Source organism: Giraffa tippelskirchi, chromosome 4 (assembly GCF_054371585.1).
Source record: "Giraffa tippelskirchi isolate mGirTip1 chromosome 4, T2T-mGirTip1v1.2.pri, whole genome shotgun sequence".
In the NCBI taxonomy this organism is placed as follows: Eukaryota; Metazoa; Chordata; class Mammalia; order Artiodactyla; family Giraffidae; genus Giraffa; species Giraffa tippelskirchi.
In genome coordinates, this window is record NC_137278.1 from 5,098,582 (window position 1) to 5,125,769 (window position 27,188).

Sequence of the window (27,188 nt, forward strand, 5' to 3'; positions counted from 1 at the left end):
TTTCTTGCCACATGACTTTATTCCCTGGTGGGATAGGGAATCTGCTCAATTGTGGAATTTATTCAAGTAGAATGGATTCACCTCTGCATTCAAAAGAGAAGGTAGGAAGCATCGATCAGAAAATGTTGATGAAACAAATGCACATGTATGTGTGAGCTTCTTTTTCCTCTTTCCGGTCTCACTTGTCAGTAGCAAATTCTCTCCCACTGGACCTCGGTGCCCCATCCCTGGAATGCCATGTGGGCTTCTGGTTGCTGTTCTGTGAGAAATGCTGCAAGTTTGGGCTAGGAAAGGGCCAGATCGATAATGTTAAATGGTGATCTTGTGATGAACCCCAGAGAGTAAGGTTAGGCTGCCAACTCGGAATGAGAAAACAGGAGGCATAGGGCTGGAGCCAGTGAGGTCGTGAAAATACAGCCAGAAACAGGGTACAATAGAGGCTTCATAGAAAAGCTGGGACACCAGGACTAGATATGGGGGTGGGGAGTGCCTGCAACGCAAGAAGGCAAATTTTAAGATTAAAAAAAAAAAGGCAAAAAAAGAAGTCTGCATTCAGTAGGGCAAAGGTAAATTGAACTTATTCAGCTAAAAATAGAAATAGGTTCAAGAAAGGTTTTCATAAAATATTTAGAACTCTGAGGGACCTCCAGAATAACCTAGTCTAGTGGTTTTGAACATTTGGAGGGGGGTTAATTTTAGCATCAGAACTCTTTTTTCCAGAATAAAATACACAAAGATTGTAAGAGTCGCTCTGGCAGGAAGTAGAGAGGAGGGTTTGACACCACGGGACACCCCACCCCACTGTCCCTCGAGCCCCAGGACTTTTGGGGCGCCTCCCAGGGGTGCAGATTTTCCTCCGCCTCCTCACACTATGGGGAGAGGAGCAAGGTTGGGGGGCACAGTGAGCCCTGGGGAGCCACCTGTGGGTTTACATGCTCAGATAGCAGCAGCACAGATGTCACCGGGGCAGGTGACAGCGCATGTGCACACAGTGCCCCGGGCCTCACAGACAGCCGCCAAGTGTTGTCCTGCGACTCTCATCAGGGGCTCTGTGGACACACTGCGTCGTGGAGTGGGGGGACCCCAACCTTGCTCCTGCGACTCCGCCGGGTCACTGGCCCCTCAGTCTTGCATGCAGCAGGAGTAATTCCAGCACCAATCCGGGTGGGTTGTGGCAGAAAGGAAAGAGCTGAGTGTGCCGTCCAGCCAGGAGCAGGGCACTGGCAGGTGCTGCGTAGGGGTGGGGAGGGCGTAGACCTGACTCCTCTCCTCCCTCTCCTCCCAGGTCCTCAGAGGGCAGAGGTGAGGATTCTAGGAGAGAATGCTTTAAAGCACCAGCCCCGAGCGCCACACAGACTCCAGCAGAGAGTACGCCCACGACAATTGTTGTTACGATTGTCACTAATAATTATTACCTGAACCAAGCCTCACAACAGACCCATGGAGTAAGCGAGGTACGATTGTTGCCATTTTACAGGTGTGGAAACTGAGGCACAGAGGGGTTGAACGACTCTCCCCCAAACCAAAGCTGGGGACGAACAGGAGCCAAGCAAGCCCTGGATCCCTGCCCACCCCCCACTGCCCATCTGCGACCGAGGGCCCCAGCGCTCCACCCCAGGGTGTGAAGGAGGGAGACAGAAGGGTCCCTGAGGAGAGGGGGGTCAGCCCCGCCCGCCCAGCCCCTCTCCCCGTTCAGAGTGCAGCCGGGCATGTGGTGCTTCTGCGGGGCTGTGTCGCCCTCTAGTGGCTCCATGCAGGACTCTGACCACAGCCCCGATGTCCAGAGGGACGCTCGCCCTTGCCCTTCACATCCTAGAGCTGCAGAGACGTTCACGTTGCCCGGTGCTGTGGGGGCGGGACCACACAGTGGACCCCCCCCCCATCCAGGACATAAGTGGGAGCAGCCTGCAAGACCTCACCAGGTGCTGGAGAGAGGGCGTGGCTAGAAATCAGGCTGGATCACGGGCACCAGGAAATCCTTGTTCGGGTGCCTGGCTCAGGGGTGTGTGGGGTGTGTGTGTTTGTGTGTACCCTGTGGAGGTGGCAAAAATAGGCAAGAAGGAAAACAGAAGTGCAAGCCATATGGTGTCTCTGTCCCTTAAATGGAGTTTAAATGGAGTTTAGAGTAGCAATGGAACTCTTGACAACGTGTGCTTTATGAGTACCTGCATCATCACGGCACATTCCAAAAGCTGAGAGACAGGCAGCAGTGTTAACCGATGCACCGCCTGGGGGCAGTGTTCGGCAGTGCAAAGCTCGGAATACATACACACACCCAGCACGTCCGTTCCTGTGTCAACTCCTGGACTCAGGAAACACACCTTCTGTCCACAGACAAGCACAATGTCCACAACTGCTTTAGCTGTAATAGCTCAACCCTGGAAACAACCCAGATGTCCGTCAACAGTAAAATGGATGAGTTAAGTTGTGGCAGTCTTAAACAGTTCCTGTGATGGAATATTAGGCAGCAATGAAAAGGGGGCTACAGGTACAGCATAAGTGAATCTCGTAGGCATGATGTTGAGCAATGGAAAGACCCAAACTTCCCATTTATATGAAATTCAAAACCAGGCTAAGTGAATCTATGATGGGGTCAGAATAGGGGTTGCCTCCAAGAAGTGGGGGAGCCTCTGAGTGGGGGGCTGTGTGCTCTAGATTTTGTTCTGGATGATGGCTACACTGGTGTGCACACATGTAAAAAGTCAGCAAACTGTACACTTAAGATTATCCTGCTTCATTAATGAAAGCCAAGAGACACGGAGGGAGCGGAGGAGTGGTGGGCAGTGCAGGGCAATAGTGGGTGGGACTCTGAGGCCAGGGGGGCCTGGGGACAGCTGTGGGGCCCCGCAGAGACCACCCGTGTGAAGCACAGACAGGATCCCAGGGAGGCTGGCCTTTATTCACTGTTTTGAAAGCCCCAGAGGATCCTCCTAGATGGCTTCCTTTCCCAAAATGTACTTAATTGATTTCCTAGTTCAAAGCTGCAGAATAGGATGGTGGCTTTTTGACCCTTTCTTTTTGCTTCTCTGTAATTTTCTTCATTTTCCCCCCTATAATCGAAGTGTTATAGTTTTTGCAATATGGGGGAGGGGAGGCAATAAAAACTATTTTAATTAAAGAAAAAAAGCTGTGAGTGCAGATTCTGGTTTGCAGATTTTGCACGAAAGCACATTTGGTAGCGAGGTCAGACACTAACAGCACCAAAGTCACATGGGTTGGGAGAAGGACGCGGCGTTTTTTGGCGTTTTTGAGCCTGCCGGCTACAAGGCAGCAGGATACTTAGGGATTCAAAGGCGAAGGCGCGGCGCGCCTCCGTGAATCACCACGCGGTGTCGCTTCTCGGGCGCTTACTCAGCAACTTACTTTCCCTCCCTCAGCGTTACAAGTTGGAAGGCTCCCAGTGGCTTTGGTGACAGTTGGCTTTTTTTTTTTTTAACTTTTTTTTTTTCTTTGTCAGCCCCTGATTGCACCATGCGGGATATTCTGGGTCTTTTACCTTTTTTTTCTGTGTCAGGTCCTGACTGCGTCGTGCGGGATATTCTGTTGCACACACGGGCTCTCTAGTTGTGGTTCACAGGCTGGGGGTGCGTGGACGTCAGCAGTTGCCACGCTCGGGCTCAGTTCCTCTCGGCATGTGGAATCTTAGTTCCCCCACCAGGGATCGAACCCACATCCCTTGCATCGCAAGTTCAGTTCAGTTCAGTTGCTCAGTCGTGTCCGACTCTTTGTGACCCCATGAATCACAGCAGCATGCCAGGCCTCCCTGTCCATCACCAACTCCCGGAGTTTACCCAAACTCATGTCCATCGAGTCGGTGATGCGATCCAGCCATCTCATCCTCTGTCGTCCCCTTCTCCTCCTGTCCTCAATCCTTCCCAGCATCAGGGTCTTTTCAAATGAGTCAACTCTTCGCATGAGGTGGCCAAAGTATTGGAGTTTCAGCTTCAACATGAGTCCTTCCAATGAACACCCAGGACTTACCGCCTTTAGGACAGACTGATTGGATCTCCTTGCAGTCCAAGGGACTCTCAAGAGTCTTCTCCAACACCACACTTCAAAAGCATCAATTCTTCGGCGCTCAGCTTTCTTCACCGTCCAACTCTCACCTCCATACATGACCACTGGAAAAACCATAGCCTTGACTAGACGGACCTTTGTTGGCAAAGTAATGTCTCTGCTTTTAAATATGCTATCTAGGTTGGTCATAACCTTCCTTCCAAGGAGTAAGCATCTTTTAATTTCATGGCTGTAATCACCATCATCATTGATTTTGGAGACCAAAAAAATAAAGTCTGACACTGTTTCCACTGTTTCCCCACCTACTTCCCATGAAGTGATGGGACCAGGTGCCATGATCTTAGTTTTCTGAACGTTGAGCTTTAAGCCAACTTTTTCACTCTCCTCTTTCACTTTCATCAAGAGGCTCTTTAGTTCTTCTTCACTTTCTGCCATAAGGGTGGTGTCATCTGCATATCTGAGGTTATTGATATCTTTCCTGGCAATCTTGATTCCAGCTTGTGTTTCTTCCAGCCCAGCGTTTCTCATGATGTACTCTGCATATAAGTTAAATAAGCAGGGTGACAATATACAGCCTTGACGTACTCCTTTTCCTATTTGGAACCAGTCTGTTGTTCCATGTGCAGTTCTAACTGTTGCTTCCTGACCTGCATACAGGTTTCTCAAGAGGCAGGTCAGGTGATCTGGTATTCCCATCTCCTTCAGAATTTTCCACAGTTTATTGTGATCCACACAGTCAAAGGCTTTGGCATAGTCAATAAAGCAGAAATAGATGTTTTTCTGGAACTCTCTTGCTTTTTCGATGATCCAGCGGATGTTGGCAATTTGATCTCTGGTTCCTCTGCTTTTTCTAAAACCAGCTTGGAAGTTCACGGTTCACGTATTGCTGAAGCCTGGCTTGGAGAATTTTGAGCATTACTTTACTAGCGTGTGAAATGAGTGCAATTGTGCGGTAGTTTGAGCATTCTTTGGCATTGCCTTTCTTTGGGATTGGAATGAAAACTGACCTTTTCCAGTCCTGTGGCCACTGCTGAGTTTTCCAAATTTGCTGGCATATCGAGTGCAGCACTTTCACAGCATCATCTTTGAGAATTTGAAATAGCTCAACTGGAGTTCTATCACCTCCACTAGCTTTGTTCGTAGTGATGCTTTCTAAGGCCCACTTGACTTCACATTCCAGGATGTCTGGCTCTAGGTGAGTGATGACACCATTGTGATTATCTGGGTCGTGAAGATCTTTTTTGTACAGTTCTTCTGTGTATTCTTGCCACCTCTTCTTAGTATCTTCTGCTTCTGTTAGGTCCATACCATTTCTATCCTTTATCGAGCCTATCTTTGCATGAGATGTTCCCTTGGTATCTCTAATTTTCTTGAAGAGATCTCTAGTCTTTCCCATTCTGTTTTTTTCCTCTATTTCTTTGCATTGATCACTGAGGAAGCCTTTCTTATCTCTCCTTGCTATTCTTTGGAACTCTGCATTCAGATGGGAATATCTTTCCTTTTCTCCTTTGCTTTTCACTTCTCTTCTCTTCCCAGCTATCTGTAAGGCCTCCTCAGACAGCCACTTTGCTTTTTTGCATTTCTTTTCCATGGGGATTGTCTTGATCCCTGTCTCCTGTACAATGTCACGAACCTCCGTCCATAGTTCATCAGGCACTCTGTCTATCAGGTCTAGTCCCTTAAATCTATTTGTCACTTCCACTGTATAATCATAAGGGATTTGATTTAGGTCATACCTGAATGGTCTAGTGGTTTTCCCTACTTTCTTCAATTTAAGTCTGAATTTGGCAATAAGGAGTTCATGACCTGAGCCACAGTCTGCTCTCGGTCTTGTTTTTGCTGACTGTATAGAGCTTCTCCATCTTTGGCTACAAAGAATATAATCAATCTGATTTCGGTGTTGACCATCTAGGCAGATTCTTTAACCACTAGACCAGCTGGGAAGTCCCGACAGCTGGTTGGGAGTCAGGATCACTGTCTTCCGACCCTGCCCTCTCCCTTGATCAGTTGATGTTCTATGAATCATCTCTCTAACTTGGAACTTCCTTTCTCCATCCTCCTGTGAAGGCATCAAGCTACAGGAGGTATCACTCCCTGCCTTACAAGCGTGGTCACTATTATTGCACCCATTTTACTCTCAAGGACACATTTATTGATAAGTAACGTGGCCAAGCCCTTCCAACCCATAAGTGGCAGCTCAGGGAGTTGCCAGTGAACTCTCTGGCCCAGGACCAACTTTGTCAAGCCAAGCCGATGTTCCCTCTGGCACTGACCTTTGGGTTGTCTTATTCAAACCTTCTGGGCATGGACAACTGTGACAACTAACTTTTCCCCCTCTAGCAAATGGAAGGCTACACGGTTTGCTTTTCAGAGAAGCGAAAGTGAGGGTAGAAAGGATTTCAAGAAGACGTCTCCAGTGAAGACTAAAGGAAATGTCATATCAAAGCTAGGAATGGTTGATCTTTTTAAAATCTAGAGCACTGTCTTTTCATTAAAAAAAAAAAACAACAGCCCCAGTGATGAGTTGATGCATTTGCCTCGTAGGAATTTATAAATAAGGAAGATGTGCCTTTGTTTTTCATTCTGACATTCTGGATTGTATGTAATGTAGAAATAAAGTTTATCTGGAATTTTTATTGGCTATGCCCTTTCTTAAAGTGTGGATTAATGAAGAGAGAGAGGGATTGTACAGTCAGAGGATGAACCCATCAAGGGAAAGTGTAAATCGATACTATCTTTCTAGAGGACAATATGGCAACATGTATCAACATTTCACATATGGGTATTTCCTGACCCAGAAATGTCACTTCTAGCAAAGATATATACACAAGGATGCTCATAATAATGTGGCTTGTAATGGTAAATTTAGAAACAATGTAAGCGCTAACAACATGGAATTGGCCCAATAAAGCAGGGGTCTCCAACCTCTGGGCCACGGACTGGTATCTTCTGTCAGATCAGTGGCAGCATTAGGTTAGAAATAAGTGAAGTGAAAGTGATAGTCGCTCAGTCGTGTCTGACTCTGTTGACCCATGGACTATAGCCTGCCAGGCTCCTCTGTCCATGGAATTCTCCAGGCAAGAATACCAGAGTGGGTTGCCATTTCCTTCTCCAGGAGATCTCGCTGACCCAGGGATTGAACCCAGGTCTCCTGCATTGCAGGCAGATTCTTCACCATCTGAGCCACCAGGGAAGCCCTTTAGAAATAAAAGACACAATAAACATAAAGCGCTTGAATCATCATGAAACCATTCCCCTGGCAGTCCATGGAAAAATTGTCTTCCATGAAATTGGTTCCTGGTGCCAAAAAGTTGAGGACCATTGCAATAAAATATGGCACATCCAGTCAGTGAAATACAGAGGTGCAGAAACTGATCAGTGGGTGCTCCTGGGGAAGGGAGGAACCTACTTTTCATTGTCTAAATACATTGGTTTTTTAAAAAATATTTTGTTTAGAAATAACTAGATTCACTTGTAATTGTAAGAAATAATACAGAGAGATCCCAAGTATCCTTTACCAAATGGTTAACATCTTGTACAGTATGTCAACTCCAGTGCAGTACGTCAACCGCGATGCTGACACCCACACAGACAAGATGCACAACATTCCCATCACAACAACGGTCCTACCTGTTTTCCTTTTACAGTTACACTCTTTAACTGCTGGCAACCACTCATCTGTTCTTCACCCTTACAAGAATTGTATTCCGCAAACTTCATATACATGGAATCATACAATATATAGCTTTGGGGGACTGGCTGTTTAAAATTCAGTGTAGTTCTCTGGAGATCCATCCAGCTGTTGTATGTATCGAGTTCATTCCTTTTTATTGCTGAGTCCTGTTCCGTGGTGCACAGGTCTTTGTGTCAACACTAGTTTTCATTTTTCTGGGGTATATGCCCAGGGATGTAACTGCCCGATGATATGACGGTTGCATGTTTAGTTTTGTAAGAAACTGCCCGACTGTTTTCTGGAGGGCTGTGCCATGTCCCGTTCCCACCAGCAACGTGTTAAGTGAGCCAGTTTCTCTGCATGCTCACCAGAACTGGGGGTTCTCAGCTTTTTCATTTTTGCCATTCTGATAGGCATGTCGTGATACTGAATTGTAGTTTTAATTTGCATTCCCCTAATGGCTGATGATGTTGAGCATCTTTTTCATTTGCTTTCTTGTCATTAGTATATCCTCTTTTCGTGTCTTTTGCCCATTTTTCTAACTGGATTGTTCAGTTTTTTTTTAAGTTGATTTTAGAGTGTTACATATTCTACATACTAGTCCTTTATCAGGTATGTGGTTTGCAAATGTGTTCTCTCAGTTTATGGCTTGTATTTTCATTCCCTTAGAGTGGCCTTTAGATCCAAATGGTTTTCCCTTTATTTCCTCTAAAAGTTCTATAGTTCCACATTTTTTGTTTAAGTCCGTGATCCATTTTGAGCTAATATTGTACAAGGTATGAGATTTAAGTTGATGTTCATATTTTTGCATACAAATGGTTGCTTGCTCCAGGACCATCTGTTTAAAAGGCTTTATTTCTTCCACTGAATTCTTTTTTGCACCTTTGTCAAAACTCGGGTGGGCATACTTGTGGGATCTATGTCTGGGTTCTCAATTCAAGTGCATTTATTATCTATCAAATTTCATTTTAAAATTGTACTGATGATATATTCTTATTAATCAGGAAAAGAAAAAAATCTTACAAAAGGGCAATTTAGTATATTCTGATTTTTTGTAATGCTTTTTTTAAAAGAGTGCTTTTATGCCTGTACATGGAGTCAGCTCATAGGAAAGACCCTGAAATAATGTTTTCCAATCTGGGTTCCTGGGGTTATTCTGAAGGATTTTAAGAAAGCCAAATTCAGTGTCTTTATCTTGCTTATGAACTGAGATGCTTTGTGAGTATGATGTAACTCTACCTGGGGAGTTTTGTTTTTTTTTTTAATTTATCATTTTTTAAGTCTTTATTGAATTTGCTGCAATATTGTTTCCATGTTATGTTTTGGTGTTTCAGCCAAGAGGCATGTGGGATCTCGGCTCCCTGCAGAGTCAAACCACACCCCCTGATTGGAAGGTGAAATCTTAACCACTGGATCACCAGGGGACTTTTGACTATGGAATCCCTTTTATTCCCTAAGGAGCATTTCTCAGGGCTATTGTTCAAAGGAACACACTTTGGGAAACAGGTCTGAACGGTTCCCTGCCAAAATATTAACAGTGATGGTCACAGAATTGTGGAGTTAAGGATGATTTTTTCCTTTTCCCATTCTCCTAAGTTCTGTTAGCAGAAAACTATTACAACAAACACGTGTTCATTCTATGAACCAGGAAAGTAATAAAGATGTTTGGGGGTGCTGGGGGAGCAACCAGGTGCCACAGGACTAGAACAGGGAGGCGGAGATGAGCTGGTTGGTAGCAGCAGGAAAGCCTGGCTGGCAAGGATCCCTGGGAGGATGGGAGAAGCGGGAAGCACACACCACACCCCCAGTTCACCTACGGGAGGGAAAGAGGGCAAGATGGGGGCCAGGCTCTGCGCAGTGGCAGCAGTGCCGCGTGGTGAGGGGAACACGGTCGTCATCCGTGGACAGTCCCAACATGCCCGTGGGAAGACCTTGCAGGGGGCCGCTGGGAAGAGCTGGTCCTGACGCCACTCCCGGGAGTCATGAGCATGAAGGTAGGTGTGATGCTTGGGACTGTTACATCTCCGAGACTTCCTAACAGAGTATTTTGATTCAGTTAGCTTAAAATTAGACTCCTTCTAATTATATCCACAGGCCACTCTTGTTTCAATCTCTCATTTATTTATATTTATGTTCTGCCTTGTTCTGGGGGGAAAACCTAATTAAGACTGGCCTAGAGGGTTCATAAAATAAGAGAAGATAAAGTAGAGTGAAAAGCAGATGGAAGCAGAGAGGAGAACAAGGAGGTTCATTCTTGGCCCAGTCCTCATCGCCCAGGTGAACAAGATGGCTCAATTGAATTCCTTACGGTGCAGGCAAGGGGAGGGCCAACTTGAGCTGGGGTACCGGGTCCCACCATGGGCCCAGGCCCTGTCTGAGTTACGCTTGTAATACATATCGGTTGAGTGAATACCCATTTGACATCGAAAAGCCAAAACTGCCTCAGGTTTCCATTGGTGACTCTCAAGTTGTGGGATCACTGTTGGCCCAGAGCTGAGATTTCCCAGGATTGAGATCTGTGTGGCTCAGAGGTCAGGGTTTCCCAGGAGAAGACCTTGAAGAGAAACCAGGCAGCTCTCAGAAGCTGACTTTCCCTCACAGCCATTATGAAAAGAAAAAAAAAACAAACAGAAAATAACAAGTGTTGGTGAAGATGGGAAAGAATTGGAACTCCTGCGCACTGATGGCGAGAAGGTCAAATGGTCCAACCACTACAGAAAACAGCAGAGTGGTTCCTCAAAAAATTAAAAATAGAATTACAATGTGATCCAGCAATTCTCCTTCTGGGTTATACCCAAAAGAGTTGAAAGCAGAGAGACTGAGACATATTTGTATACTCATGTTCATAGAAGCATCATGCACAATAGCCGAAAGGTGGAAGCAACCCAAGTGTCCGTCAGTAAATGAATGGATAAACAAATAACAAAGGAACAAAAATATATAATCGTAATAATAAATATATAATTGTTATATAATTAAATATACTAAACATTAATATAGCAAATACATTAAACATCATGTTAAATATAATGTTATTAAGTGTAATATATTATAATACATAATTATAAATATACATAATAATAAATATAATTACTATTAAGAAGAAGAAGCGAAGTCGCTCAGTCGTGTCTGACTCTTTGCGACCCCGTGGACTATAGCCTATCAGGCTCCTCCGTCCATAGGACTTTCCAGGCAAGAATACTGGAGTGGGTTGCCCTTTCCTCCTCCAGGGGATCTTCCCTACCCAGGGATCGAACCCAGGTCTCCTGCATTGTGGGCAGATGCTTTACCCTCTAAGCCACCAGGGAAGCCCAAATTAATATTAAGTATCACATATATTTATTATATAATTATATGTTAATGCCAGGCTCCTCTGTCCATGGAATTCTCCAGTCAAAAATACTGGAGTAGGTAGCCATTCACTTCTCCAGAGCATCTTCCTGACCCAGGGGTCAAACCTGGGTCTCCTGCATTGCCGGCATACTCTTTATCATCTGAGCCACCAGAGAAGCCCATTATATATAAGTAATAAATTATATATAATATTGTAATTATATAAAACATTGCATTTATTAATTATATTTATCATACAGCTATATATTAATTATATGACATTTTTATTGCATATTATTTTCTGTTGATTATATTTATTATTATATATTTAATTATATAATAAATAACTATATTATTATTATTCAACCTTAAAAAGGAAATTCGTTAGACATTACACATGCCACAACATGGATGAACCAGCCTTGAGGACATCATGCTAAGTGAAAGAAGCCAGACACAAACGGACAAATACTGTACAATTCTACTTAGATATGTAGAGGAGTCAGGTTCATGGAGACAGGAAGTAGAATGGTGTTTACCAGGGGCTGGGGGTAGGGGTGACGTGTAGAATGTTTTAATGGGGACAGAGTTTTAGTTTGGCGAGATGAAAGAGTTCTGGAAACGGGCGGTGGGGATGGTCGCACAAGGTCAATGTACTTCATGGCCCTGAACTGTGCACTTGAAAATGGTTAAGGTGGTCAATGTCATGTTTTGTGTATTTTACCACAAAAACAGTTAAAAGAAGGTGAGTTCCAAAAGGAAGCTGTGAGCTGGGAACTGAGGGTCTACCAGATGTCACGTTGGTGGGGGTGGGGGTGTGGGGGTATGGGAATGCCAGAACAGGCTGGGGGTTTCCAAGAAAATAATTCTCTGTTTTTACAACACAGAGCTAGGACTGTTTTTTTTTTTTTAATGTATGTGTGTATGTGGCTGCGCTGGGTCTTCCCTGTTGCCGGGGCTCTTCTCTAGCTGTGGTGAGCAGGTGCTACTCTCACTGCGGGGCGAGGGCTTCGCATTGAGCTGCCGTCTCTCTCGTTGCAGAGCTCGGCCCCTAAGGTGCTCTGGCTTCAGTAGTTGCAGCTCGCAGGCTCTAGCGCTCAGGTTCAGTAGCTGTGGCCCACAGCATGTGGAATCTTCCTGAACCAGCGATCGAACCTGCGTCCCCTGCATTGGCAGGCGGATTCTCCTCCCCTGCACCATCAGGGAAGCCCCCAAGAAGACAATTTTGTGTTAGCACGCTCCCTGCTCTCTTGGTTGGCTAGACAGCCTCAAGATCTCCCTGACCAAAATAGCTCCTGCCCCAGAGAGGCTACCTAAGGTCTTGGTGTCTGTTGATTTAGTCAGCAAATATTCATGAGGCACCTACTCTGTGCTAGGCCTTGTGCACAGTGTAAACATGCAGGCACAAACCCTATCCTTGGGTATCTTGCACTCTTTTAGGGGGAGATGCCCCCAAAGCAAACAAGAAAGTATGAAAATGAGATATGACCAGAAAGGACACATGCTTATGATTCCATTAGATCACATTGTAGAAAATGGAGAAGAATCTAGAGTGATGGGAAGCAGGTCGGTGATTGCCTGGGGCTGGTGGTGGATGAAAGGGGTCATTGCCAAGGGCATGAGGAAAGCTCTGGGAATGATGGCAATGTTCTGTATCTTGATTATTGATGGTGATTTCACGGGTCTGTACATCTGTCAAAACTCATACACTTTAAATGTATGCTGTTTACTGTGCACACATCCTATCTTGCCTGGTAAAATATTGTTTTAGTTGAGTGATAAGCTCCAAAGTAGTGGGTTTCTCAAAGGTCACATTTCAAGTGTGACTGGAAGGAAGGGATGGAGCCATTTCGACAAGGATGGAGGGAGAGAAGGAGGGGGGCACAGTCCTCGGTGAAGGGGACAGAAGTTGCTGAGGTCCAGAGACAGCAGGAGAGCCCAGCACAGCCGGAAAGCTCAAGTGGTTGAGGGTGGCCAGGGGTCCTGGTTGGGCCTGGTGGGCCTGGTGAAGGAGCGTTGAGGTTGAAGAGGAGAGCCGACAGTGGTACTTTGTGCTGAGGGCAATGGGCTGAGGCTTTTTAACTGGGAGGTTGACACCATCAGCTTGAGCGGAAGATCTTTCTGGCCTCAGGGTAGAGAACAGTCGTGAGAAGGATGGGTATGAAGGGGGCGCGTTAGGGAGCTGTTGGAATAACACTGGTGTGAGATGGAGACCCAGATGAGGAGCAAGGAGAGTGGCGAGGTGGGATGGGAGGGGAAAGGGGAGCCTCCGGGCATGTGTAATTGTGGGGTGGGGGGCTGAAAGAAGGCAGAGGCGAGATGGATGCCCAGGCTTCTGAATTTGGCAACCCATGGAGCAAGATGGCACTTCCTGAATAGGAAACCCCTGGAGGAGAAGCAGGTTCAGGGGCTAAAAGGCTGGGTCCAGGTTTGGACATCTTGAGTCTGAGCTGCCTACGAGACAGCCTCAGGCAGATGTTCAGCAGGCCATGGGGGGCTCAGGAGGAAATCTGAGCTGGAGGTGGTGTCCACATGAGGTTGGAAGCAGGGGCTGTGGCAGATGAACCTCCCCAAGATGATCGGGACATCATCTTCTGTCCCACATGGTCCTTTCTAGTGACCTTGCCAACCCCATCAGGAGGTGCAGCCCCTTCCTCCACCCGCTGGAATCTGGGCAGATCCTGGGACGGCTTTGACCAATGGGACATAGGGATGCAAGACTTGACCAATAGAACACAGGGATGGAAGATGACCAGTAGAATGCAGGGGTGAAAAACTTGACCAGTAGAATGGCAGGAATGGAAGGCTTGACCAATAGACCTGCAGGGGTGGAAGGCTTGACCAATAGAACACAGGGATGGAAGGCTTGACCAATAGAACACAGGGATGGAAGGCTTGACCAATAGAACACAGGGATGGAAGGCTTGACCAATAGAACTGCAGGGGTGGAAGGCTTGACCAATAGAACTGCAGGGGTGGAAGCCATGCCCAGTCAGGTCCCGGAGTGGCCTTTAACTGTCCTAGGAGCTTCTGCTTCCAGCCCCTCTGGGGTCAGCCCCTGTGTTCCAAGTGCATCTTCCCCAAGCCTCCTGTTTTGCGAGAAACCCAGGCCTTGTGGAGACAGAGAGAGAGGCCCAGCAGGTTCCTGGAGAAGCCCCTTGGTAAGTGAATCCTCCAAACTTGGCCCCTGGTGGATGCCATCAAGATCAGATGCTGGCCACCCAGGTGAACTCTTACTGGTACCCAAGAGCTGCACTGGTTTAGACCACGAAATGCAGAGACAGTTTGTTATCCAGCAAGATAAATAATTAACCAAGACAGCAGCAAATGGGTCCACTGAGCAGATTCTGTGACAGGGAGATGGGTAGAGGAACCGAGGATCCAGACCCAGCTCTCAGAATGATCCCAGAGCCGGGAGGAGAGCGTGTTGAGGGAATAGTGGTCTACAGTACTGCTGATTCTCCTGTCTTCTTCCACACTCTTCCTTCTAGAAAGAGCTCAGATTGCATAAACTCCTAGCCCCTCTCTGCCCCTGCCTGCACTCCCCCTCACCCCACCCCTGGGGAGGAGTTGCTCAGTCTGGTTGGTGAGTTTTTGGTTTGTTCATTCATTTATTTATTTAGGCTGCCCTGGGTCTTCTTGCTGCCTACAGGCTTTCTCTAGTTTTGGCCAATCCGGGCTCCCCTCTAGTTGTGGTGCTCCGGCTTCTAACTGTGGTGTCATCTCTTGTTGCAAACCAAAAACCTGAGACTCAAGGGTGCTCAGGTTCAGTAGCTGTGAGGCTCTGGCTCAGTTGCCCCAAGGCGTATGGGACCCTCCTGGACCAGCGATGGAACCAGTGTCCCCTATATTGCAAGGATGACTCGACCATTGTTCCACCCGGGAAGCCCCCTGGTTGGTGAGTTTAGAAGGAGAAAACGGACACGTGAAACTCAGCCCTTCCTCTGTCCTCCTCTGGAGCAGGAAGCACAGTCTGCCCTGTGTTCCCCAGGCCGAGTCTTCCAAGGTGGCCCTGGAGTTCCCTGTTCATCTCCCCTCTGTCTTATGAACTCTGTCTGCCTTGCTCTCCGCAGACTCTCAGCATTATCACCTCAACTCAGGGGGCCCCTGAGGTTCTGCCTGGGTCCCTCTTCCTGCTCTATGGCCTGGAAACTCTCTGGGCATTAAGCTGGGACAGTCGTAAGGCTACCTTGTTTGTTTCTACCCTTAAGGAATCACTGTCCTTCCTTCCTTTCTTCATCACTAAACCTTGGTCAGTTTATGAGATAGATACTCATGACCCCAATTTGTTATTCCCATTTTACAGATGCACCAATATGAGGCAGGCACAAGCATTACCCTCATGTCACAGATGAGTAAACTGGGGCTTAGAGAGGTTAAGTCCCTTGCACAAGGTTGCTTAGCAAGGGGCAGGACCAGAACTGGGACCTGGTTCTTTCTTTCTTCAAGGATCTTAAACGTTGCATTCTAAATGCATTCCATAACCAAGTATAACTATTCCATGTCTTTTTCCACTGCCCAGGTTCTTGTGTATCTGTGTCCTTATCTAAAACAATAGGGAATAAGAACCTGCCCTGCAGAAATAATAGCATGAATGTGCAAGAGATGGGCTTCCCAGGTGGCGCTAGTGTTAAATAACCCACCTGCCAGTGCAGGAGGTGTAAGAGATCCGAGTTCAACCCCTGGGTTGGGAAGATCCTCTGGAGGAGGGCATGGCAACCCACTCCAGTGTTCTTGCCTGGAGAATCCCATGGAAAGGGGAGCTGGTGGGCTACAGTCCATAGGGTCACAAAGAGTCGGACATGACTTAGCGACTAAACAGTAACAGATTTGGGGTAGAGTCCACCCTAACGGCCTCGTTTTAATGTCATCACCTTTCAAGGCCCCGTTTCCAAATACAGTCACATTTGGAAGTACCAGGGGCTAAGGCTTCAACATATGAATTTGGGGGGAGACACAGCTTAGTCCATAATGAGGTGCCAGGGGCGGCAGAAGAAGGGGGAGCTGTGGAAAGAGGGTGACGGCTGGCTCTCGGGGAGGGGCGGACCCTCACCTGGTGCAGACTGTGTCCTCCGGTCCCCAGTGTCCAGCTGTGAGCTCGGGGGCATCTGCCCACCCCTCCCTTCCCCACATGCCACAACCAGAGCCCATTCCGCTGTGGGTGGCCCGGGGCCTGGGCAGGGTGTGACCCCCAGGCAGGCCTGCGCCCTCCAGCCCCAGGGGCCCGCCCCTCTCTCATCACCAGGCCTGGCCGCTGCAGGCCCCTGAGCCATCCCCGTGGGGCTCTCAGCCCCTCCCCGTTCAGGGCAACATGGCAGGATCGCCGATTGGAGCGCGAGGAAGCTCAGACCCCCATGAGCCGAGCTGGGCCTCTCTCCCTGCCGCGTTGTGTGTGAGGTCGCCAGAGCTCCAGGTCACCCCTGGGGTGGTCCAGGGCAGAAGAGGGCTCGTCCTCAAACCCCTCCCACCTTCAAGGAAGTGGGGCCGGTCCTGCCCTGCCCTGGGCCTCAGTGTCCCCATCTGCTCAGTGACACATTGGACTCAGTGTAACCCCTTTCACTCCAAGACTACAGTCCGTAGGGCCACAAAGAGTCGGACACGACTGAAGTGACAGCACAGATGCATGCGAGATACACTGAGCTTGATACTTACTGCAGCTTTGTTTATAATTTTAAAAAATTGGAAACATAAGTGTCCATCAAGAAGAGGATGCTTAAATGCACTCTTATACATTCAGACAGTGGAGTGCTACACAGCTTTTACAAAGTATCAGGAAGATTTATATGTATTAGCGTGAAAGATGCTCAGTCTTTCTATATATGTATGCGTGCACACTCAGTCGCTCAGTGCTGTCCAACTCTTTGTGATCTCATGGACTTAATGGGGGACTTAATGTACATCTTTATTTTCATTAGTGATTTACTTGATGGTATATGTGTGTTCTTTAACCTCCTAGCCGAGAAAAGCTGTTTCTAGCTTTTTTTTTTATTATGCATATGTGCTCAGTCATGCCCGACTCTCTGGGACCCTTTTGGACTGTAGCCCACCAGGCTCCTCTGTCCATGGGATTTCCCAGGCAGGAATACTGGAGTGGATTGCCATTCCCTCTGCCAGGGGATCTTCCTGACCCAGGGATAGAACCCCCATCTCCTGCATGTCCTGCATTGGCAAGCAGTTTCTTTACCACTGAGCCACCTGGGAAGCCCATATATGTGTGTTATACAGACATATATGTATAAATGATAGTACATTGCTTTAAAATATCTATCTATCTATCAATATCTTCAGTCCTATGCAGGTCCATGGGAAGGAGCAATGCTCTGCTCTAGGCAACCATTCAGGGACATCCTTCCTCCATCTTCCACCTTCACCACAGCAGAAAGAAAAGAGAGAGAGAGAGCAGAGAATCAGGTGTGGGGGTTTTTATGGGCTGGGCATGGAAGTGGCAATCATTACTTTAACCACATGCCATTGTCTGACCTTGAGCATATATGGCCACTCCTCGCAGCAAGAGGAGGCTGGCCATGTGGCAGCAGTGGTCTTGGTGAGCATCTAGCCAGCCTTGGTCATGCCAAATGATATGTACCTTTTAAACCAATTCATTAAAAAAGAGAAAACATCCTTAAGTGTTTGCATGGTTATATTCAATTCAGTTCAGTTCAGTTGCTCAGTCGTGTCTGACTCTTTGCAACCCCATGGACCGCAGCACACCAGGCCTCCCTGTCCATCACCAACTGCCGGAGTTTACTCAAACTCATGTCCGTTGAGTCAGTAATGCCATCCAACCATCTCATCCTCTGTCATCCCCTTCTCCTCCTGTCTTCAATCTTTCCTAGCATCAGGGTCTTTTCCAATGAGTCAGTTCTTCACATCAGGTGGGCAAAGTATTGGAGTTTCAGCTTCAGCATCAGTCCTTTCAATGAATATTCAGGATTGATTTCCTTTAGGATGGACTAGTTGGATCTCCTTGTAGTCCAAGGGACCCTCAAGAGTCTTCTCCAACACCACAGTTCAAAAGCATCAATTCTTTGGCGCTCAGCTTTCTTTACAGTCCAACTCTCACATCCATACATGACTACTGGAGAAACCATAGCTTTGACTAGACGGACCTTTGTTGGCAAAGTAATGTCTCTGCGTTTTAATATGCTGTCTAGGTCAATCATAACTTTTCTTCCAAGGAGTAAGCATCTTTTAATTTCATGGCTGCAATCACCATCTGCAGTGATTTTGGAGCCCCCAAAAATAAAGTCTGACACTGCTTCCATTGTTTCCCCACCTATTTGCCATGAAGTGATGGGACCAGGTGATGGAATTGATATATTGGGTTGGCCAAAAAGTTCATTCAGGTTTTTTCCACAAGATGGGATGGTACGGAAAAACCCAAATGAACTTTTTGGCCAACCCACTATTTTTAATATGGAGAAATCTGGAAAGATATACATGAAGTTGTTCTCTCTCATGAGTGAAAGGGAGACTGTCACTTCTATATGCCTGTTATTTTGCACAATGATGGCACATATTTTCTTAAAGATTTGTAAAATGACAGTATGTGGTTTTCTAAAAATGGCTTTGAGCCAACAGAGTTTAGAATTCTAAATGTTCACTAGGGGGCAGGAGAGATGTGCGTTTCTGTGCTTCTGCTATTTGGTAATCACCATTTATACATCTCTTACATAACTTCCTCCTTCGGCAGGCCGTCTGTCAGGTTCGCTGAGCTGTTTGAGGAAAAGACAGCACCCAGGCCTCTCACGCTGGCGGGCTTCAGCTGCGGGCTCAACCATCCCATTTTAATCAGTTGTCAAGGCTGTAGTCACCTTATGTGTCAGGACTGAAAATGTGTCTGTTTCATATTCAGCTTTTGTTTTGTTTTTGGCTGTGAAAGTGGACTCGCTCAGTCATGTCCGACTCTTTGCAACCCCATGGAATGTAGCCCACCAGGATCCTCTGTCCATAGGATTTTCCAGGCAAGAATACTGGAGTGGGTTGCCATTTTCTTCTCCAGGGGATCTTCCCAACCCAGGGATCGAACCCGGGTCTCCTGCATTGCAGACAGGCGCTTTACCATCTGAGCCACCAGAGAAGCCCTTTTTTGGCTGTGCCGTGTCTTAATTGCAGCATGCAGGATCTAGTTCCCTGACCAGGGATAAAACCCAGGCCCCCTGCGTCAGGAGCATGAAGTCTTAACCACTGGAGCACCAGGGAAGTCCCATGTTTCATATCAGCTTTTGAGTACCCAGAACAAGAAGTCTGGTAACTTGCCTGAAAGTGAAAGTCACTCAGTCATGTCCGACTCTTTGCAACCCCGTGGAATTCTTCAGGCCAGAATACTGAGCCGGTAGCCATTCCCTTCTCCAAGGAATCTTCCTAACCCAGCGATCCAACCCAGGGATTGAACCCAGGTCTCCTGCATTGCAAGTGGGTTCTTTACCAGCTGAGCCACAAGGGAAGCCCAAGAATACTGGAATGGATAGCCGTTCCCTTCGCCACAGGATCTTCCTGACCCAGGAATCAAACCGGGATCGCCTGCATTGCAGGCAGATTCTTTACCAACTGAGCTATCAGGGAAGCCCCAACTTGGCTGAGAAGAAGCCAAAGTACCATGAAGCCAGTGTCCTGCCTGCTCTGCTAGGGTCAGTCTGGGAGATGCCACTTTTTTTTTTTAATGGGTGCGCTGGGTCTTCATTGCTTTTGCATGAGCTTTCTCTAGTTGAGGCAAACGGGGGCTACTCTTTATTGCAGTGCACGGATTTCTCATTGTGGATGCTTCTCTTGTTGTGGAGCACAGGCTCTGGGGCCCAGGCTCAGAAATTGGGACACACGGGCTTAGTTGCTACTCAGCATGTAGAATCTTCACGGACCCAGGTTCGAACACGTGTCCCCTGCATTGGCAAGCGGATTCTTATCCCCTGGACCACCAGGGAAGTCTCTGGGAGGTGCCACATTCAGATAGGACAGAGTTGACCCAGACATCTGTCCCCACTTTTGAAGGATGCCTGCAGACATTTCCCCTGGTTTCCTGAGCCCTGCAACCCGATGAGGAATGAAGCCACCTGGGGGGAAGGGGGGTGTGGGGGACTCACGGTCACAGGGATGAGTGATGAGCAAAATCTCAGTGAAAACAGCTCCCAAGGGCCCTTCCAATGTCACAGAAGCGTTTGTCTCCTCTATTTGGACTTCCCTGATGCTCTGAGTTGAGATGAATACCCTCACACCCAGACAGCATGGTGGGCACCCCCCCCCACCCTCTGCTGGAACGTTCATCACAGCCAGTCTCATAGAGGAGTTTTGGAGGGACTGAGAGTTCCACCCCAAACTCCCTTGGAGCTCCCGGAGCCTGGACCCAGGTCTTGTTCATCTTTGTTTTTCTCATGAGGCCAGTACACCAAGGACATGCCGCCTCTGGGAACAGAATGGAACTGAGCTGAATTGCACTGAACACAGTTGGAGCGTCGTGGGATGTACTGCGAGCCACTTTGGGAGAAGTCTGGGTCAGGGGAGTTCAAGTGTTACCGAGTCCACGCTCATACTGCTCTCCACGCAACAGGCCAGTAAACCGAGACACAAGTTGTTGGGGCGAGGAATAACAATTTTATTTGGAAAGTCAGCAAATCGAGAAGATGATGGACGTGTGCCCCACAGAAGCATCTTGCCTGAGTTAGAATTCAGGCTTCTTTTGTACTAGAAAGGGAGGGAGTAAACATTTCCTGGTTCCTGCCAGTCAGCCTCCCAAGGGGATGTGTTCATTTCTTCCTTTCTGCAGTCATTTACCAACTGGGTCTGGTCAGGAGGTTTCTTGTGAACTAAAAAAAAAAAAAAGGTATTTTAGCTCAGTGCTTATTACCTGGGAGGCAGAGTTCCCAGACACGGGCCATTATGTGTAATTTAAGCTTATAGGCAACACTCCTTTAGTGATTAACTTGTAATGAATACAAAGGCTCTTCCCTATTATAGCAGCAGAAGTTAAGACATGAGCCTGGAGCAGGCTGACCACAGACTAGAAATGTGTCTTTGTGTAACCCACTCAGCCAAGGGGGTTAACTTTCACTGCAGATGATGCACGTGCCTACCTTCACCCAACCCGGGAGGTTAGACCCTAACTGATGTTTAGAAGGTGTAACCCCGCCCACCTTGCCAATTGGACCAGAGACCGGAGTCGACTGGAGCTGGGCCAATCAGATCATCTCTCTTGGAACTCAGGTTTGGGAATGAGCATGGTTCAGGGGTCCTGCCTGACAGCCGAGGTGGGGGAGAAGGGGACCTGGTGGTGGATGGATAAAGGGCCACGTGTGCAGGTCAGGTGCCAGGGAGGCATTGCACTTCCTGCCCTTCAGTCCTATCCGTGAGACACCCCCCTCATGCTTTCTAATACATTCTTTTTGCCAAGCCATTATGAAACTGATATCTATTGGACCGCAAACCTGTCAATCCTAAAGGAGGCCAGCCCTGAATATTCATTGGAAGGACTGTTGCTGAAGCTGAAGCTCCATGTACTTTGGCCACCTGATGCGAAGAGCCGACTCATTGAAAAAGACCCTGAAGCTGGCTGCTGCTGCTAAGTCGCTTCAGTCGTGTCCATCTCCTAGCGACCCCAAGGACTGCAACCCACCAGGCTCCTCCGTCCATGGGGTTCTCCAGGCAACAGTACTGGAGTGGGCTGCCATTGCCTTCTCCAAAGCTGGGGAAGAAGGCAAAAGGAGAAGGGGGTGGAAGAGGATGAGATAGATGGTTAGATAGCATCACCGACCCAATGGACATGAATCTGAGCAAACTCTGGAAGATAGTGGAACACAGAGAAAGCTGGCGTGCTGCAGTCCATAGGGTCACAAAGAGTCAAACAGGGCTCAGCGACTGAACAACAGCAACACAACACATGATCAAACAAACACTCCCTGATCTAGACCCCATCCTCCTAGGGTTACCTGAGGGCTGAAGGAAGCAGTGACTGAACTCACACAAGCCCCAGGCAGCCCTCATACTATTGCTACTATTAAATAGTATGGAATCCACCTCCCCTCTGATCTGCAATCAGATATAGTGATGAGGTCATCCCTGAACTGACGATGCAGTTGGGAGTTCAGGCAGGCACCTGTGAAGTGACTTGTCAACAAGCCAAGACGACATAAGCTCTGGAGCCACCAGACTCTCTTTAGTTGCTTTCTACCCTAGTCTCATGAATTCCTGCTGTTCCTATAGGTGACTGGTATCTGCACGTGCCAAGAAGGGGATGTTACCCTTTTGGAAAAGGCTCTCTCAGGAAGCTCCCGGCCACCTCGCTATCCCTTCCACGGTGGAGTCTGTGTAGTGGTCATCTGGTCCACCCCTCCCTGGATTGTTGGGAGAGGGCCCAGCCCCACCCATGCGGGTACTGACTGAGCCCCTTCCCTGGGCTGCTGCCGCGTGTACAAGCCAGATGTGGGCTCAGCACCAATAATAACTTTCATTTTCTGTATCTCATGATTTTTTTTACATTGAAATTTTATTTTTGTATTTTCTAATTGAAGTATCAGTTCAGTTCAGTCACTCAGTCATGTCCGACTCTTTGCGACTCCATGAACCACAGCATGCCAGGCCTCCCTGTCCATCACCAACTCCCAGAGTTGACCCAAACCCATGTTCATTGAGTTGGTGATGCCATCCAACCATCTCATCCTCTGTCATCCCCTTCTCCTCCTGCCCTCAATCTTTCCCAGCATCAGGGTCTTTTCAAATGAGTCAATTCTTCGCATCAGGTGGCCAAAGTATTAGAGTTTCAGCTTCAACATCAGTCCTTCCAATAAACACCCAGGACTGATCTCCTTTAGGATGGACTGGTTGGATCTCCTTGCAGTCCAAGGGACTCTCAAGAGTCTTCTCCAACACCACAGTTCAAAAACATCAATTCTTTTGCACTCATCTTTCTTTACAGTCCAGCTCTCACATCCATACTATAATGTTGTGTTAGTTTCAGGCATAGAGCAAAATGATTCAGTTATACATGCACACACATACATATATATATTATATATATATTCCTCTTCAGATTCCTTTCCCTAATAGGTTATTATAGGTTACTGAATACAGATCCCTGTGGTATACGGTAGGTCTTCATTGATTATTTTATATATAGCCATGTATATATGCTAATCCCAAACTCCTGATTTATCCCTCCCCACTCCCGGTCCCTTTTGGTAAACATAAGTTTGTTTTCCATGTCTATCTCATGATATCTCAACATCTTCAAAGTCTTGCTGACTTGGGAGAGGCTAGCCAATTCTTAGAGATGCGGAAGGGAGAACACCTTTCATACGAAAACCACCCCATCTGAATCTTCAGCCCCAACCACTTTATAAGAAGACACACCTGATTCCATATGGTTCTCTAATTTCTCTTACCTGTTATATAACTCTCACACACCATGCCAATATTTCCTCTGCCCTTAGGCAACTGCACTACCCAGGCAGCACAGTGGTGAAGAATCTACCTGCCAATGCAAGAGATGCAAGAGACTCGGGTTCGATCCCTGGGTTGAGAAGATTCTGTAGAGTAGGAAATGGCAATGGAATACTGGTGGCTCCAGTATTCTTGCCTGGACTGTTTCATGGACAGAGGAGCCTGACAGGCTGCAGTCCACGAGGTTGTAAAGAGTCGGACATGACTGAGCACACACCAAGGCAACCAGAGCGCAGCACCTTTGCCCGGAGCCCGTTGGAATTGCTCACACTAGTCAATCCTAAACTCTTTACCCTCCCCTTCCTAGCTTTTTCTGAGAACAACAACAACACCATCCTGAGCATTCCTCTCACCCTCACTTCTGCCTCCTGACCACCCTGATGCTCCCCACGTGGCCCTGCATGGTATGGTGTGCCTCCTTCTCTCGAGAAATCTAAGGACTAGATCCTTCTCTCAATGGCATTGGCCTCTCCTTGTCACCCAGTCACCTCCGTAAATTAAAATCCCAAGGGTACAGATGAGACAGTCCCTGCCTGTAGGAGCTCACAGTGTCCTGAAGGGGACAGGCATTAAACAGATAGCGACAAATTGAATATGTGGAGGTGTGTGCTATCAAGGAGACATGTAGGAAGCTGCAAGGGTCTTAACCCTCTGAGATGGATGTCCATGGATTTTGCTTCATTAGCATCTGTTCCCAAGACACTGCTTTTTAAAATAATTAATTAATTTGTCTGCACTGGGTCTTGCAGCACATGGGATTTTCCATCTTTCGTGTGGCATGTGGGGTCTTTTTTAGTTGCAGCATGTGGGATCTAGTTCCCTGACCAGGGATCAAACCCAGGCCCCCTGCATTGGGAGCATGGAATTTAGCCACTGGACCATGAGGAAGTCTCCCCACTGCCAACCCAGGTGCTCTTTGAGCATCATCCTTCCCTGCTCCCAGTTGCTGGTTCTGTGGCATCCACTCCAAAGCTTTCTTGTAATCGGTGCAATTCTCAGGCCTGGCCAGTTTATGCATCCTTCTCCCCCCACCCCCCGACCTGCAAGTCACTGGCTTGGGGGGCACGCGTGTGACTTAAACTAGGCTAAGGAGAGTTGGCTGGTAGCCAGCACAGCCGCCGGGTAGAGAGAGAACTTGGAAATGGAGCCAACCCAGAGGAGCGATGGTGCAGGTTCAGAGCCTAGAGGTGGCTGTTGGTTCTGGCTGTATGCTTGGTTTGCTAGCTACGATGTCCGACAAATTCCCTTTTTGCCCTAACCAAGCTGAGCTGGGTTTCTGACAGTGAAATCAAGCACCGTGACCAGTACAGGGAACTGCCCCCACTGGAGGTGTCTGGGAGGATTTCCTGTAGAAGTGGCAGTTAAATCAAGAAGTGAAAGATAACTAGGGGTCAGCCAGGTGGAGAAGAGGAAGAGGGAGTGTTCTAGGCAGAAAGAGCAGCAGGAGAGAGGGCCTTAGGGTAGGAAGAACAAAGCTGTAGGAATGTGTTTGCTTCATCACCTTGCATGTGTTCTATTATAAACACCTTTTAAAAATTTTTTGGGCTTCCTTGGTGGCTGAGCTGTAAATTTATTTTATTTATTTGGCTGCAACGGGTCATAGTTGTGGCACGCAGAATCCTGGATCTTTGTTGCAGCGTGTGGGATGTAGCTCCCTGACCAGTTGCAGCATGTGGAATCTTTTAGGTTGAGGCATGCAAACTCTAAGTTGCAACATGTGAGTTCAAGTTTCCTGACCAGGAATGGAACCCGAGATAGCTGCATTGGGAACATGGAGTCTTAGCCACTGGACCAGCAGGGAAGTCCCTATAAATACCTTTGATGAATAATCTTTATTAAATAAGCTCCATGACCCTTATTTACAGTCATGGCCATTTATAAAGCCCTTTATTGTTTGAAAATCTTTTGTTGTTTGATGTGTTGATTTATTAAATGTTAATATTTGGTTCCACTCTCATGAACCTGACCAGGCTTACTATTCAGACTAATTTTCTGCTTTGCACACAGACTTTTGGACCTAAAAGACTGACTCAGAAAGCTAGAAGGACTGGGGACAGCTTTGGGAGCATGGGGGAGGGGGTCTGGGGCCAAGGGTCAGTTTTGCCTGGTGTTGCAGCTGCCAAGAGAGCCGTCCCACCCTGGCTCAGAGCAGCCATTCATCAGCTGGAAAAGAGAGATGAATGTGTTAATCTTTGGCTTTGTCTTTGACCCCTAGAGAACTGGCACTGACGACTCTGGAAATTTGGCTGCTACGTAAGACCGGCTCTCAGTTACAGAATCAGCAAGCCCGCCAGAGGGTGCAGGGAGTGGTGAACAGGACTCTTTGCAAAGTTGATTATTAATACCATTTCTTCTCTGTGCTCCTCTTCCAGACCCCGTCCCCATCTCCAGATTACTCAGTGTACCTGAGGGAAACAGGGGAACGTTGAATTCGTCCTGTGTTACTTCTCTGTTCTCCATCTTGGGCCAAGGACAGTGAGCAAGGGGCTGGAGATTTCCCTACATGTGAACACCCTTTGTGTTACTAAAATCTGTTATTTTATACTTGCATCATCTGATTTAACTTTGCCTCTCCAAGTTACAAACTCTTTGGAGGGAATAATTAATGGTGCACATTTTTGTAGGCCTAATAAGATCTTTGATTCTTAAATCAATGACTTTTACTGAACTCACCACCGTGCTTAGAAAAGGCCCAGCAGAGGTCCCGGCTGAAAGGGACCCTGGTCCACATTTGGGGGTCAAGTGAATAGAGCAGGCAGGGGGTCACTGTGTCCCTATGGGCTATGGGCCAGCAGGGGGCTCTGGATCCGGGTGGGGTCAGTCACAGGCCCTGGCATGGGGACGAGAGTTTGGGTAAGAGCCCTGTGTTCCAAGTGACGGGGGGGGGGGGGGGGGGGGGCAAGTCAGCAGGGCAAGTCAGCAGGGCAAGTCAGCAGTGCAAGCTGAGTCCTGGTTGGGGTCAGACTCAGGCCTTGAGCTGGAGAGTCTGGTTCTACAGCAGAGGATGCTGAGTCCCGGGTGGTCCATGCAAGCCCTCGCCCTGGAGTCGAGGGTCTGTGCGTGCGGGCAGCGAACGCGGAGGCCCAGGTGTGGGTTGGTGGCCAGGGGGCGGTCCTTCGCCCTGGCGTGGAGACTCCGGGTCGGCAGGGGGCGCTGCGTCCCGGGCGGGAAGTTCCGGCCGGCTCCGGGTCGGCAGGGGGCGCTGCTTCCTCGGCTGCGCGGAGGCCGCGCCCGGCAGGGGGCGCTCTGGCCGCGGCCGGGGCCGGCGGGCGGGCGGCGGCGCGGCGCTGCGGCCGGCTCGCGGGCCGGGGGAAGCAGCGGCTGCGGCGGGAGCGGAGGAGGCGGAGCGGCGGCGGGCACCCCCGGGCGGGCTGGGGCGCCGCTGGCCGAGCGCACAGGCCGCGGCCCGCGGAGCCCGCCATGCCGGCGCGGGCCTGAGGCTCGGCGAGCCAGGGCCGAGGCGAGCGGCGGCCGCGCCGGCCTGTGGCGCCCGCAGCGGCCCGGCCCGGGCCCGATGAGCGGCGGCCTCGGCCTCCGGCGCAGCCCGGAAATGTCCGGCAAGATTGAGAAAGCAGGTGAGGCGCGCGGCCGCCCCGTGTGGGGTGGGCGGCCGGGCTCCGGGGGCGAAAGCGCCGCCGGGCCTGAGGGGCGCTTCTCGGGCGGCGGGGACGGGCCGCGCGGCGCTCCCGGGGCCACAGGCCGGCGGGGCGGGGGCCCGGGGCTCGGAGGCCGGGCC

At 48.6% G+C, this 27,188-nt stretch overlaps 1 protein-coding gene across 19 annotated transcripts in view; it reads left to right on the forward strand.

The window, feature by feature from the left end:
- RAPGEF1 (Rap guanine nucleotide exchange factor 1) overlaps window positions 1-27,188 on the forward strand; it is a 245,696-nt gene that overhangs the window by 76,241 nt on the left and 142,267 nt on the right. For 18 of the 19 annotated variants that reach the window (XM_081594634.1, XM_081594651.1, XM_081594643.1 and 15 more), the window contains exon 1: window positions 26,760-27,027. The exons of the other annotated variant lie outside the window; for it this stretch is intronic. Coding sequence is in view for 14 of the 18 variants with exons in the window: in XM_081594631.1 (XP_081450757.1) it covers window positions 26,967-27,027 (61 nt within the window). In the remaining 4 variants the exon portion in view is untranslated. Of the gene's footprint in view, window positions 1-26,759; window positions 27,028-27,188 lie in introns of those variants that run through there. 19 annotated transcript variants of the gene reach the window in all.